Source organism: Schistocerca piceifrons, chromosome X (genome assembly GCF_021461385.2).
Source record: "Schistocerca piceifrons isolate TAMUIC-IGC-003096 chromosome X, iqSchPice1.1, whole genome shotgun sequence".
NCBI lineage: Eukaryota > Metazoa > Arthropoda > Insecta > Orthoptera > Acrididae > Schistocerca > Schistocerca piceifrons.
The window spans coordinates 769,749,071-769,764,199 of record NC_060149.1 but is presented as its reverse complement, the minus strand read 5'-3'; the positions used below and the strand labels follow the sequence as shown (position 1 = coordinate 769,764,199).

General features: G+C 42.4%; 1 protein-coding gene across 2 annotated transcripts in view; it reads left to right on the top strand.

The window, feature by feature from the left end:
• The window catches only part of LOC124721898 (G patch domain-containing protein 4), a 61,829-nt gene extending 49,548 nt beyond the window's left edge, over positions 1-12,281 (top strand). The window contains exon 5 of one of the 2 annotated variants that reach the window (XM_047247051.1): positions 11,894-12,281. In XM_047247051.1, coding sequence (XP_047103007.1) covers positions 11,894-12,176 — 283 coding nt within the window. In that variant the 3' untranslated portion in view covers positions 12,177-12,281. Of the gene's footprint in view, positions 1-7,489; positions 7,625-11,893 lie in introns of those variants that run through there. The other variant, XM_047247052.1, reaches the window with a different exon arrangement.
• Positions 12,282-15,129: the final 2,848 nt, after the last annotated feature.

The following is a 15,129-nucleotide window of genomic DNA, read 5'->3' as shown; positions in this document are numbered from 1 at the left end:
ATCTGTAAAGGAACTGCAGGCCTTCCTGGGGAAAATAGCATACTATCACAAGTTCTTACTGTCTGCTGCTTCGGTGGCTCTGCCGTTGCATCGCCTGTTGCATAAAAACGTGCCTTTTCAATGGTCCGCGTCATGTGATGCGGCTTTCCAGAAATTGAAGACCATGCTGAAACAGGCCCCATGCCTGGCTACTTATCGACCTGGCCAACATCTTGTTCTTGCTCAATACGGGGTCGGCGCAGTCCTTGTGCACCATTTTTCAGACGGCTCTGAACAACCCATTGCTTATGCCTCCAAAACGCTCACGGACACCCAACAAAAGTATTCTCAAATTGAAAAAGAAGCTTTGGCCATTATTTATGCTTTTCATAAGTTTGGTGTTTTTCTCTATGGATCCAAATTTCATCTTGTTACAGATCACAAACCACTTGTTTCCTTGTTTCATCCATCAACGTCACTTCCCGACAAGGCTGCACATCGCCTCCAGCGTTGGGCTCTTTACTTGTCTTGTTTCAATTATGAGATTCGTTTCCGGCCGATGGCTCAACATGCAAATGCTGATGCACTGTCTCGCCTTCCCATGGGTCCTCATCTGGCATTCGATAAGGACGAACTTTTGTGTTTCCATCTGGATGTTGCCGAGCAGCGGGCTGTGGACAGATTCCCCATCACAGGGGACCGGCTGGCGGCAGCTACGGGTTCTGATCCTACCCTCTCCTGGGTTTTACGCTGTATTCAGAAAGGTTGACCAGATCGTCCGTCTGCTAAGACTTCTGACCCATTGCGGAACTACTACGCTTTGCGCTACCACCTCACGGCTAGGGATGGTGTCATCCTCCTTTCTACCGACAATGTTTCGCCGCGTGTTGTGGTACCTGCGTATTTGTGTGTTTCGGTTTTGCGCCTCCTTCACGAAGGGCACTGGGGTGTGTGTCGCACAGAATCTCTGGCGTGCCGTCATGTGTACTGGCCTGGCATTGACTCTTGTGCGTCACAGGCCGCCGCCCCGAAGTCATCTTTGTCACTGTGGCCTTCGCCTGTGACGCCCTGGGAGTGCATTCATGCAGACTTCGCGGGACCTTTTTTAGGTACTTATTGGCTCCTCGTAATTGACGCCTACTCTAACTTTTCTTTCATTGTCCGTTGCACATCGCCTACCACCGCGGCAACAACAAGTGCTCTCGCCCGCATTTTTTCTTTGGAAGGCCTTCCCTCTACTCTTGTTACTGATAATGGTCCGCTATTTGCCTCTTCCAAATTTGCGGATATTTGTGCTCGTCACGACGTTATGCATGTCACGGCCCCTCCGTTCCATCCACAATCAACCGGTGAGGGTGAACGACTGGTCCGCATATTTAAGGCTCAGATGCGGAAACTCCTGATTTCTTCTGCTAATGATGATGTGCTTCTCCAGTTTCTGGCTTCTTACCGTTTCACCCCCACGGGCGACCAAAGCCCGGCTGAGTTCTTACATGGCCGACAGCCCCGCACGCAACTTCATCTTCAGCGGCCTTCCACCTCATGGCCGTGGGTGTCTTCGCTTGGCCGGTTCACCACCGACGACCTTGTCTGGGTACGGGGATATGGCAGGCGGCCAAAATGGAGTCCGGTCCGCGCCTTATGACACCGTGGCCGATGCCTGTATGAAATCCAGACAGACACGGGTGTTGCAGTGCATCATTTGGACCAGCTTCGGCCTCCTGTGCTGGCAACGCCTGTTCCGAATGCCGCTACACCACCCTCAGCTCTACCGAGTGCTCGGGATCTTGGCGTCTCTCGTTACTCACAACGCAGCCCTCTCACCGTCATCTCGGTGCCAGTACAAGAACGGACGCCACCAGGAGACGTGCCCATGCAGAAACCGGATGACCATCATCTGTCGGAGACAATCTACTTGCCTCCTTCTCCTACGGACGTCGACACATCGCCCATGTCTCCTGTTATATCAACTGGACTTGCCGCAACGGGCAGATTGGCGCACGGGGCCCTAGCAGATTCGACTCCTACGTCTCCTGTCATCTCGACTCGTTATCATCGGGGACACTTCCGTCCGTACGGGAAGCCTCCTCCTCGAGACTTTACGGCCAGTCACACAACGCCTATGGACATTAGCAATTTACAGGCCACCTCCATCAAGACCAGTGAAAACATTTGAAAGGGGAGAAAAGTGTTGTGACTTGCCGATCATTCAAAGTGCCGCCGCGCAATTACGCGCGTCCTCTACATGCGGCGCTGTCTGCCAGCCATGCAGCAGCTGCGCCACCTAAGCGGCCAGCCAGCGGCCGCTAGACTTGTACTCAGTGCTCATTCGAATGTTACAGTGTTCACATATCTTGCTTTGTCAGCTTGCTCAGTGAAATATATGTGTTGTGTCGTTTTGAAATATATGTATTCAACTTGACGTTATAACAGATAACAATGAGATTTCTGGCATTTGGTGACTATTGTCCATGAAGGAATTCCATTTGGGGTGGCCTCACCCCCATAGATGGTTGCCTTGCTTAGTTTTCATGGATCTGACTGCTAGATGAGCAGCAGGTACCTCTGTACTGTGACAGGGAATGACTACAGCATGTTGGGGAACAACTTCATACGGGATATGGCGTTGGACTTTGTCCCACAGGTCGACTGTAATTGCCTGCAGTTGACTGGTGTGAATAGAACTATTGCGATGTTTGACATCTGGCAGTGTAGTTGTCATCAGTGTACTCACCTTCTTTCTCTGCAGTACCATACAACTTGTTCAGGGTATTCATAGTGGTTACTTACCAACATGTTGCCTTGTATCCTCCAAATGTGTTTTTCTGTGGAGCATTATATTTACACCAACTCCACGTTGGTTGTACCTTCTTTGTTCGGGTGCAGGGTTGTCATTTGACAGTTGTGGCATAAGTGCAAGTTCGCCAAGTCCGTTCTTCCTGGCACATTCAATTGGTGGTGGAGATTGGTACTTACAGGTCGATACACCTCTTCTCCAACATTGTCTATTAACACGTGACATAGGGGGTTCTACATTAATGGCCATTATCTCTTGTTTATTCAGTCCAACATTTCTGGCTACCATAAAATTCTATATCTCTTCTTTTATCAAAAAACAAAGATGATGTGACTTACCAAACGAAAGCGCTGGCAGGTCGAAAGACACACAAACATACACACAAAATTCAAGCTTTCGCAACAAACTGTTGCCTCATCAGGAAAGAGGGAAGGAGAGGGAAAGACGAAAGGATGTGGGTTTTAAGGGAGAGGGTAAGGAGTCATTCCAATCCCGGGAACCGAAAGACTTACCTTAGGGGGAAAAAAGGACGGGTATACACTCGCGCGCGCACACACACACATATCCATCCACACATATACAGACACATATGTCTGCTTGTGTCTGTATATGTTTGGATGGATATGTGTGTGTTTGCGAGTGTATACCCGTCCTTTTTTTCCCCCTACGGTAAGTCTTTCTGCTCCCGGGATTGGAATGACTCCTTACCCTCTCCCTTAAAACCCACATCCTTTCGTCTTTCCCTCTCCTTCCCTCTTTCCTGATGAGGTAACAGTTTGTTGCGAAAGCTTGAATTTTGTGTGTATGTTTGTGTTTGTTTGTGTGTCTTTCGACCTGCCAGCGCTTTCGTTTAGTAAGTCACATCATCTTTGTTTTTTGATAAATATTTCCCACGTGGATTGTTTCCCTCTATTATATTTATATCTCTTCTTTTATTGACTGGCATGTGAGAGAGGCGAGATCATGATGGTCTTCCATAACTGCCATAAGAACTAAATTGAAAAGTCACTCATTCCTCTTTCTTCCAAATCTTTTTGTTCCATTTCCACAATTGCTGGCATAATCTGATGAGTTCTTGTGGTGTCATAATAACATCCTTTACAAAAAGAGCTTAGTTTGTGTGTTCTGTGACACCTTTCATCAAGTGTGATATTCTGCCAGCTTCTGTCATATTCAGATTCGCAGCATGGCATAGGGCCAAAATATTGTGTATGTAAAACTGCATTGTTTCCCTGTGATGTTGGGCTCTGTTCTTCAATTGTTCCTCTGCTAAGTGGACTTGTCACTGATTGTCACCAAACATTTTCTTCAGTTCGGCCTGGAATTCATCCCAACTGTTGGGCTTCTCTTTGTTGTTCTCGAACCAATGCTGGCCGTGCCCCCCCCAAGTAAAAGTACAACACTTGCTAAACACATTGTGTTATCCTATTTGTTATGTTTGGCAACTATTGAATGCTTCCAGCCATTTCCTTAGGTTCTGACCAACATCTGTAGAAAACACTGTTTGAGAGGTTTGATGTGCAGCTGACACTGTTGATTTGGAATCCATTGGACTCTTGAATATGCAGGCCTTGGAAATGATATATTGCTTGTATTGCAGTTCCTGTCCATGTATATGACGGCTTTTAAATTGTGTGATTGGAATCATAATGTTGTAATGTTTTGAAGTACCTGCTGTCTTCACAGTACAGTGTCACATCATAACCAGAAACAAGTCCAAACCTGAAAGTAGTGTCATCAGTAAAGTACAACACTTAGTACTGAAAGCACATTTATTACTGACAACAGTGCACAGCCAGAGCAGAAGAGAACTGGTGGGAAGGGCTGCTATTTATACAGACTTTGGGTATTCCAGAATTTACAAACATAAGAACTTCCCAGAAATTATAAATACTAAATAACATATAATTGCTGATTGTTGGGTTTGAACCGGCCACCCACAGCACACCAGTGAGCAGTGCTAACTGCTACACCACACTGCATGCAGCACACTTCCGGTAATATTGCACTTTTGCTAATGTGTACTTTTTAACACATTATCCTTCTAGACTGTTATATTCATCTAAAATATCATTTAATTTGATGTTTGTGGTACGTATGATAAGTGACTTCCAAAAGAATGTTGGTTATATTGTCTTATCTCATATATTGGTCATAAACAGCCTGAAAAGCTTGTAAGGATGTTGCAGGGGTAGAAATTGTTGTTAAGGAAAAAGTTTAGCACATTGCACCATATTCAAGTTATCTACAATTGAAGTTAGCCAATCAGGTTGTCGTGCATTCAAGTTCAAGCAGCCTGTCCGGGGCTATGTCACCAAATGTGTTCTTCATTTGGTTTCCTCAAACTGAACTAACATAGCTTTTGCTTAACTATCTTTTTAACCGGTAATGGGCATTTCAACAAGTAGTAACTTGCAGAACCACAGATCCCTATGCATTACCACTTTTTTGTGCATACAAGTGTTTGAATTTGTACGTACAGTGACCTGATTGACTAACTTCAGTGCTAAATAACTGGGAATTAATTTCTTAATAATTATTTCTCAGCACAACCTCCCCCATAGCATCCTTGCAAACAAACTTGTCTGTCTGTTTCTGAACCATACAACCCCCCCCCCTCCCCCCCCCCCCCCCCACACACACACACACACACACACACACACACACTGAAGTTATCTGAAACATGTAACAGTTATGTGCCCAATTAGTAAAGATTCTTCTAACTTAGTCTTCAGTTTTATTCTGCATATCACTAACCTGTGCTCCCTAGGATTCTGTGCAGGTTGAAGACTGACAAACAATTCACAAAGCCTTTATTTCATCTAATATTTATCCATTTGGTCCTTCCCAAGTCAGTACTTTTTCATGAAGCTCCAAGGATTATATGATTAACTGAACCAATATGTTTCATTTCAGTTTCATCTCCACTCCCATGGTTATGGAAATTAATTTTACGCTTAATTTTTTTGCACTGGAAAATCAGAATAGGTCTTCAGATGTCATGTGCTTTGTCAGAAGTATAGCTTACATTGCCAGACCGTATCACCCACTAACCAGAATGGAAGTTTTTAAGCTCATTACTTTTTCTGGATTATGGCATATAAAATATATTTCCAACGTTGTTCAGTAGCTATACACACACTCATTGCACTTCGTGAAGTTAACTTTTACTAATTATAATTGATAGAACCACAGAATTAATGTGGTCATTAATTGTGTTATTCACCAGATTGGTGTTTCTTGTACTTCCACACTCAAATAAATTAATATTATTGTGTACATTACATTTGTGACTGTTATCTCAAAGTCTTCAGCAATCAACAAGTATATTGAACCCCACACATATATAAAGTTACAGATGAAGTAAAAAGTATGTGGATCATGAAAGAGACATGATGAAACCCAAAAAGAACAGATCTTCACCCACAGGAATAAAAAAAAAGAAGTGTGGTCAACTTAGAAAGGAGCTATAAGCTTCTTGGTTGGCATGTGGAAGATGGAAGAGACAGTAACTATTAAACTGGCCTGAAGTAGCAGATAGGGCTGACGAGAGAGAGTGTGAGGGGTGTGCTTGTAATTAGTAGAGTGAAGCACCATCCAGGTGATGTCAATGACATCAACTCCAGGTCCAGTAAGATTGTACTGGTCAGAGTGCTGCCTAGTTGTCAACAAATACATAGATAAGCAAGGTTGCTTAGATGATGAAGTAAACACTGAGGTGTCTGAGGACAGCACGGATGAGGTCAACAACAACTTGTGGATGTGTGCTAATGGAAAAAGTGTTCTTTCCATAACTGTAGTGTCGCTCTTGGAAGTCTGTAACTTAAAAATAAATTACTGTTTGATTGAAACTTCCATCTTTTATAGGGGCCAGAATGAAGGAACAATTGGTGACAAGATCTTTGGTTCTTTTTCCCTGTCAGCATCCTTATCCAGAGAGGTCTGTGATATTGCACTTCCTATCATGTGAGGACGTTGCTTGGTGCTACTTGTTAGTATGCAGCCTTTGAAGCCTGATTGGAACTTTCATAAGTCAACTAGTGGCACTAGGAAAGGTGCTTTAATGGTGTGGAGGTGGATGTGTTATACTTGGGATATGCTTGGTTTTGATGTCTTGTGATGCTGTTAATTCCAAACACTTACCAATTGTCTGTGGATTCCACAGGTAGTGTTTCCTGGGTGGCCTGAAGAATACCATCCCATTCACTCTGAATCTAGTTATACCTGGGTGATAGTGGTTTGAATCTGATGGTAGCATTAACTTCAGCTGTATGAAAGGCTGTTTACTATGAAGCAGTTTTGCCGAGTCTTTCTCATTCACCTTGGAAGTGTGGTACAAGCTTCCTTGTTTTGATTGCTTATAGCTGTTTGCAACTGTTGCTTTAATGTTCTGACCATTCTCTCTGTCTTGCCTTAGATTCAGTGTGGAAAGCAGCTATAAAAAAAGGCTTAATCCTATTCTTTGCACAAAATTTGTGAAGAAGTTTTGGTAGTCTGTAAATAATTGAACAAAGCTTTAGAAACTCCAAACTGTATGCTTTGATGTCAAAGAGTAATGCCTACCACAAAAAATAAATAAAAATAAAAAATCTTTTCCTGAAATGCATTCACAGTGATAATTGCGTGTTTCCTAAAGGTAGAGGTTTCCTAATGGTAGAGGCGTTGCAGTTGCAGTATTTGTTGTTCTACTTCTTTGTATGTTTCATGTTCCAGCACCATATAAACAGCACCCATTTTCAACAGAACCGATGTGGAGGTGTGACTATCATTGCTACATTCTTTATGAACTTGAAATAGTAGTTCCTTGTACCAAGAAAAGATTTCAATTATTTCAGCTCGCAAGGATTTGTAAGAATTTTTATCATCTGTCTATATATCTGTATGTTGTACAGGGTGCAGCAGAACCGACTAAGCAGTTTTGAGGAGCAATAAAAAGTAAATCTGGATGTATAGAGAAATAATGTTTCTATTTTCTAAATTAGTACAATATACCATTTTACATTCATTTAGTTTTGAAAATAATGTCCTCAAGATGGCGGTCATTAGCATCAATACATTGTTGTGGACGATTCTTGAAGTTTCGAGCAACTCTTGCACACGTATTGCCAGGGTATGGCATTCACTTTGTCAATAATCCACTCGGGGTGTGAGGGCAGCATTTGGAAACCTTTTCCTTCAGATATACCCAAAGAAAGTAGGCACAAATGCTCAAATATGGGGACCGTGCAGGCCACTCAACATCACCCCTCAAAGAGACGAGGCATCCTGGAAACATTTCTCTCAAAACATCAAGTGAAATTTGAGCTGTGTGTGCAGTATCTCCATCGTGTTGGAACCACAAGTCAACCAGTCCATGTTTTTCAACAATCTCGTCCATTCTGGGTTGCAGAAAATTTTCAACATTGAAACATAATGTGTGGAATTCACTGTCATGGTCACTCCTTCCTTCTCAAAAAAGTAAGGGCCTACCACGCCAAATTGTGGTATGGCACACCACACTGTCACTTTAGGAGAATGTTGCAGTCTTTCATGAGTAATTCAGGGGTTAGTTTCAGCGCAGCAGTGAAAGTTTTGCTTATTCACGCACCTACTAAGATGAAAATATGCCTCGTCACTACTGAAGAAAGCTGCATTAGGAGGGATCTGAGCAGGGCGTAATTCTTGAGCAATCATTATTTTGAAAGGATGGAACTTCAAATCGCATTGCAGAATCCTTCATCAAACTGCAGTCTGAAATCCCCAATGCAACAGCATGTCCACAAGCAGAACGTTGCGGCGATTGTTGAACTGCTGTAATCACCGCTGCACATTTTCTGACATTCTGATGGATCTGCATCGTCCATGTGTATCTATTCTTAGTGTGCTACCAGTTTGCTCCTACTTCCGAACCCAGGACCGAATTTTGTTTGCATTAGGAACGCCATTGTTGCGTGGAATGTTGGACTGTCGCCGAAAAGCTCGTTGTGTAGCACTGACATATCTATTGTTTTCATAATAAGTACGAACGGCAAAACCACGATGTGCACCGGTCCAGACCATGTTGGCTACTGAAATGGGTTCAACGACTGAACAAAGGCAGACAATGTGCAACTGCCTGCTCCCACCACAGTCCTAGCGGTAATGGATAGAAACTGCTTAGTCAGTTCTGCTGAACCCTGTATAATGTATTTGTCTAAGTTATGTCCTAAATATTCAGCTTGGAGTTTAAATAAACAGCATTGTTTTATTTTGAGTCTCAAGTAATTTCATCCTAAACATTAAACAGCAGTGTGAAATGTTTCATATGTTGCTTCTTGGAAATTCCCATGTTGATTATTTTGTCTCTGCAGTTCACACATCTCGAGATTTGCCTTGTAATTTTTTTAAACTAATGCTGAAATATTGCCAAGGTACTATTTTTCCCAACCTCGTCCCCACTGCCCCTCCCACCACCCCTTCCAGGAGGTTTTGTTTCTTTCATGAGCATGTGTATGACAAGCATGGGACCTCGAACCGTTTGGGCACTGCTTCTTACCCCTGTTGCAGTCTTCCAGCCCCCTTTTCCCACCTTCTGGGCCACCGAGGCAACAACACAGAAGAAGAAGACTCAAACTTTTCAAGCTGGTGGCCATACAACCACAGCAGTCTCGATTGATTGATCAGATTTATATAATGTAGAAAGGTACAGTCCCAAGATATTTCTGTAGTTACACCATGGGAGGAAAAAAGATTAAGAAACATGAAGAATAGTATGCACCACAGTACAGGATCTGCATCAGATGACGAATCTTTCCTGAATATACAACCACTTTTCTTACGAGAAGAAATGAGACATGTGGTGAAGTTGCCTCACTAGATGATATGAGAAGTAGATCAATCAACAAATTATCTCCTGTTTATCATGGGCAGGTGGGCAGTGATCGCAAAGTAACAAATTTGGTTTTATGCCATGCACCACAGTGTGGCCTTTATGGGGTGTAACTGTGACAGGGATGATTTTTCCTCGTGATCTTAGACTACAGACAACTAAAGAATTACTGCCCAATTTAGAAAGATGAGAGTTCACTGTGTCAGTATATCCAATAATGCGCAAAAGATACCAGGGCAGACATTGGAGCTTTAATTCTGGGCATTGAAGGCGATACTATCTCTGAAAGATTTATAACAGCTGTTGGGACTCTTCCTCCTCCTCTCAACTACAGGACAAACTATCTAGTATTTGTAGGCACCAGTCACCCTGCAGTAGCCCTTTGGAGAATAACTAGCAATGCACTTTGCTTGAGCCTCACTATCAGAAAGATACCATCCCAAATTCCACCTCCTGTCCTTTGATTCTCAATTCGTGCCTGGAGTCTCGTATGAGCATAGCAGTAGTAGACTGCCTCCCACACTTGACAAAATGTTCGTGCTGTGTCATAACACTATTGATGGATTATTAAAACACTGGTGAAAACAGATTTCTCCTGGGTATTCCAAGCCATAAATAACAAGCTGTAAGTGACAATAGGAAACACACAGATTATTTGAGAGGTAAATTGATTTTAACAAGTCATTTTTAAGTTTCAGACTTGGGAGGCACATTGGTTATTGTATGTAGTGCACTGAAGCCAACTCTGTTACCCCCTCTATCCCTCTTCCTGCCCCCCCCCCCCCCCCAATACCTCCATGTGCTCTCTCTCTCTCTCTCTCTCTCTCTCTCTGTGTGTGTGTGTGTGTGTGTGTGTGTGTGTGTGTGTGTGTGTGTGTGGTTTTCTCTTTCCTTTTACATGTAATGCTCTAGATCGAGCATGGACTAAAAATTGTTACAGGGTTGTTTTATGGGAGGCAACAACCGATCACTTGTTAAATCTGTGAGCGTTTGTTTCTTAACAGGAGATATAAACATCACAGTTCTTTTGCTGCCCTTCATAACCTCTTCAGGAAACATGTTTGTGGTGGGAAGCATGGCATAAACACACTGAATTTTGATGACAGCAAGATGGAGAGATTTGGTTATGCATTCTCAACCAGAATACCTGCTGTGGCAGGTGCTATAGTTATAGTTTATGTAACCATCTGGAGGATACAGCAGGAAGCCTTACAGAACTCTGAGCACATTTCAGTGTTAATGTTCAATCACTGCTGGCTTTAAGCTTTGGGAAATTTTGGATAGATTGAACAGAAATTGTGTAACCAACACATTTGCTTGAGTTAATGCCACTTTAATTTTCCGTTTATTTGGAGAAATGTCGAAAGCGTAGTGTACAATACTGAAATTGCCATCCAAATTGAGCTGTTTTACCACAAAAGTGATGAGTTTTGTGATATAAAACAGAATCCTGCCATGCTTAACACAATACAATGGTCATTGCTGTTAAGGCAGCAGCATGTATCAGGCACAGAGCAAATTTATTCAAAAATGTCTTCAGTCAATGTAATGTGTGTAAAATTGTTATTGTATATGTGTAGTCTTTTGTAGTTGGCATCAATTTTTCATAAAATTATTTTGAATTGTAAATTGTCATATTGATAAAAAAATCTGCCTCTGTTGCAAGTGGCTTTCATCAGGATATTTAATACTGCTAGATCTGTGTAACTTGAACCATTTGGGACTGGTTGTGCAGTATTATACACCATTACGAAGACCACTTGCAATAGTATTGAAAAGTTGTTTCATTTTGCATTATGGCATGATCTACCACACAAAAGAAAGGAAGTTGAAGCTATTCATTATCAGAGCATTAGAGCCATTTCATATGCAACTAATAAGCAATGAGTTGAAAATAATCTAATTTATACAAAAATTTGCCCTCTATGTGTGACCTGTCATTTGTCAAAGTTTGTCGACATGGTCCTGGTGATATTGCTCCTACCTGTTTCTAACCTGAATATTCCCAGTACAATATCTGTTTTCCCATTTTATTGACTTACTGATTTTCTCATCTATATTTGCTCCCATATTTAACCACCATTTTAATCCTGGTCCTGAGTTGTGGGCAGTATGCAGTAATTATTTCTGTTTTGTTATTATACCTTGTTACCTAGTCTGTGCTATTTTGCTTTGTATTGTTTTACTATCGCAATAAATTAATATTTGTAACCTATTTTTCTTACATCTGAAAATATACTAACCTTTCTCCATTTATTTATTTTAAACAGAGGTGCTCGACATGGCTTGGGACTCAGTGGCAAACTTGCTCGAATTGAAGATCAAGACAAGAAATTGCTTAAACAATTATCAGGAAGTCAGAACTTGAAGAAGATAAAATTATCATCTGATTGTGAAACCTCTAAAAGTAGTGAAAATCAATGTGCAGACAAGTATTCCACAAAAACTGTTGAAAAATGTACAGAAAATGACTGTGGCACATTAGAAGAGAAAAAGAAAAAGAAGAAAAAAAGGAAGAAAGAAAGAAAGGAAAAGTGTGTTGAAGATTTGTAACAGTGCAGGCCTCTCAAATGGCTGAAAGCCAAACTTCCTTCAGTATTTTATTTCATATTGTTACCATTAACAGAAATAAAATTAAAATTACTTACAAAAATCAGATTATCAAGTTTGAGCATTTCTTCTACGTTTTCATTGTCATATGAGATCCAGTGTTACTGTGGTGAAATGATTCAAGATTTGCCAGTCTTTGTTTCAGTTTTACTGTACTTCCTCAAACTACAGCAGTGTGTGTTTGCTTCCTTCATCCTGTTGAACACTATTAGGATGAAAAGCTTTATTAGTCCCAATATGTGGAAAGCATGATCTTTAAATGCAGTCCTATTTTTGAAGTGGCATGCAACAATTCACTGTGGTTGCAATCTGTTATGACTGTATTATCATACACAAACCAGTTTAAGCTCCTTCGACCATTTATGTCAGAAAGTGGCTCTGGTTGATGGTTTTTGGTTTTGTAGTGAATTATTGACAGCCAGTCAGTCGGGACTCTGTATTTGTGCAGTACACAAACTTTGAACCTAGAAAGTTATCAGAAACTGAAAATAGGTTTCTGGAATTGGATACCCTTCTACATAAATTGTTTGTTTTTATTTGTGCTATGCTTTACTAATGTAGGTGTTGCCCACTCCTGGGCTGGAAACTCCCACTGTTTTTTGTCAGGATATTTGGCCTGACGACCTATGGGCGGGGGCGCGGAGGGGGGGGGGGGCATTTGATGCAAATAAAACAAAATTAGTTATTAATCATTGTATAGTCTAATATGCATCTCATAGCTGTGGCCTCAGCCGTGACCAATTTCTCCGTAGGCTGTAATGAAATCTGCTGTCATCAGTGGCGGAGGCTTCCTAGAGGTCACTGTGTCAACCCATAGCTTAGGCTGGCAACTTACAGTGTGGTATATTGTGGCTGCACGCTGATCCATATGTGCTTTCCTTGCAGCAGATCTGCTGAGAAGGAGGGATGACTGTGGTGCTTGTGTGATTGATTTACGCGCCGCCCTGAGAGTGCTCTGTCCCCCTCTCATCACTGCTCGTGTTGTCCTGTCAGATGGTACATTGTGTTGGACCGAGCAAGGTGGCGCAGTGGTTAGCACACTGGACTCGCATTCGGGAGGACGACGGTTCAATCCCGCGTCCGCCCATCCTGATTTAGGTTTTCCGTGATTCCCCTAAATCGCTCCAGGCAAATGCTGGGATGGTTCCTTTGAAAGGGCACGGCCGACTTCCTTCCCCGTCCTTCCCTAATCCAATGAGACCGATGACCTCGCTGTTTGGTCTCTTGCCCCCAAAGAACCCAAAGGTCCATTGTGTTGGGTGCCATGATGTCTGATGTACGCTGATCCTGTTTAATCAGTTCAGTGGGCCCTCTGGTCCATATGATGCCGAAGTATCAGAGCATCTCATGACCTGAACTGGAACAGTGATAGTGGACCCATGGATTACCTATTGGTGGCAGCTTCAGTCCTGGACTCCAGCATCAGTTATCCAGTGTTGCAGAACTGCTATCATTATGCCAAGTAGCAAGAGTGTGACTGGCACAGTGTGACAACACTGGAACAATCTTAAACAAGATGTTACAATATAGTAAATAGAAAATCAAGTGTGACTGAGATTGATCATACTGATTGACTACCCCTAGGCCAGCTTGCCGGGGTATTTCTTGAACTGAGGAGACACTTTGCTGTGCAACAGTATTTGTAATGACCAAATTGGCCCAGTTTATTATGAGTGGTCAGTGGTCTCCAGTTCTGCTACATTTGCTTAATGGAGTTGTTGCAGAACTGTAACAGCTCTGTCAGGTCCCCAATATGCGTCGTTGCATTCTATCTAGTGCATCTTAATTTTACAAGAGCAGCGAAGGCAGTTTTGTGTACTCTTGTCTTACAGTTTTCTGTTAAGCTTATTCTCTCACACAGAATTGTCAGTGTTGCTCTCTTGGTGACCAACTAACTGTGTCAAAATGTTTACATGTTGTGGCTGGCTAGTATTGATATCTCCCTGTGCTAATACAATGCTTGGCTGTGGGGACTTAGTACAGGACTGGGGGAGTAAAAATTTTATATCTCAGTGTGTGACACTATTGTTGCGTCAACCTTGATTGGCCAATACAAACAGTGAACAACATTACTGAGGTAAACTCCTGAGCAGAATGTAGTGGTAATGATCACGATGTTTATTGCATTCAATGCAGACACGTGCCCAGAAAAAATCATGGACTAGTACTAGAACACAGTTCAAATCGTACAATCTTTTTATAATTCTGAAAGGACAAGAGGGAAATTTTGTAAAACTTTCACCTTTGTGTTGTAAAAGGGTTTTTTCTGGTATTGCTGTAATATTGAAATTGGTGAAAATCCTCAGAAATTGACTGCCACCGCACACCATGCAGCTGCTTTTGAATACTTATCACCTTGGGGAGTATGTGATTGTGACTGAGCTATACATCTCTTTTAAATTACAGCGAAGAGCTTATGCTGGGCAGATATATTATTGAAGAAAGGGGATGTACAGACATTAACAATATCATAAAGGCAATTAATGGAGAGATGTGAAAAGGTCTGCTTCTGTACATGCACTCAACATGCCTGAGCTTCTAGAGACTGTCAGAGCAGAATCAGTTTGCTTGAAAGTATGACATTACATACCTATTCCTTTAACCCTTTGAGTACTGCATATGTGATATGGCGTGACACTCCACCTTGCTGCGGGGCCTGCGGACATTGTTTGCTGCTGAAGTGGGCTTTTCCGTGGGCCCTCCAGACGGCATTTGCTGTGCGGCCTGGCCGGTACTTGAGTCCTAATGACGGCTTATACCGCAGCTGGTTCACTGCCTGTTGGCCTGCGGACGTCAATAGCCGCTCAGGGCTGCATGCTGGCCCATCGCAAGTTCTTTTGTCATATACACTCCCTGGGATGGATGTACCTTATTTATTGTTCTGTGCCGCTGTCCC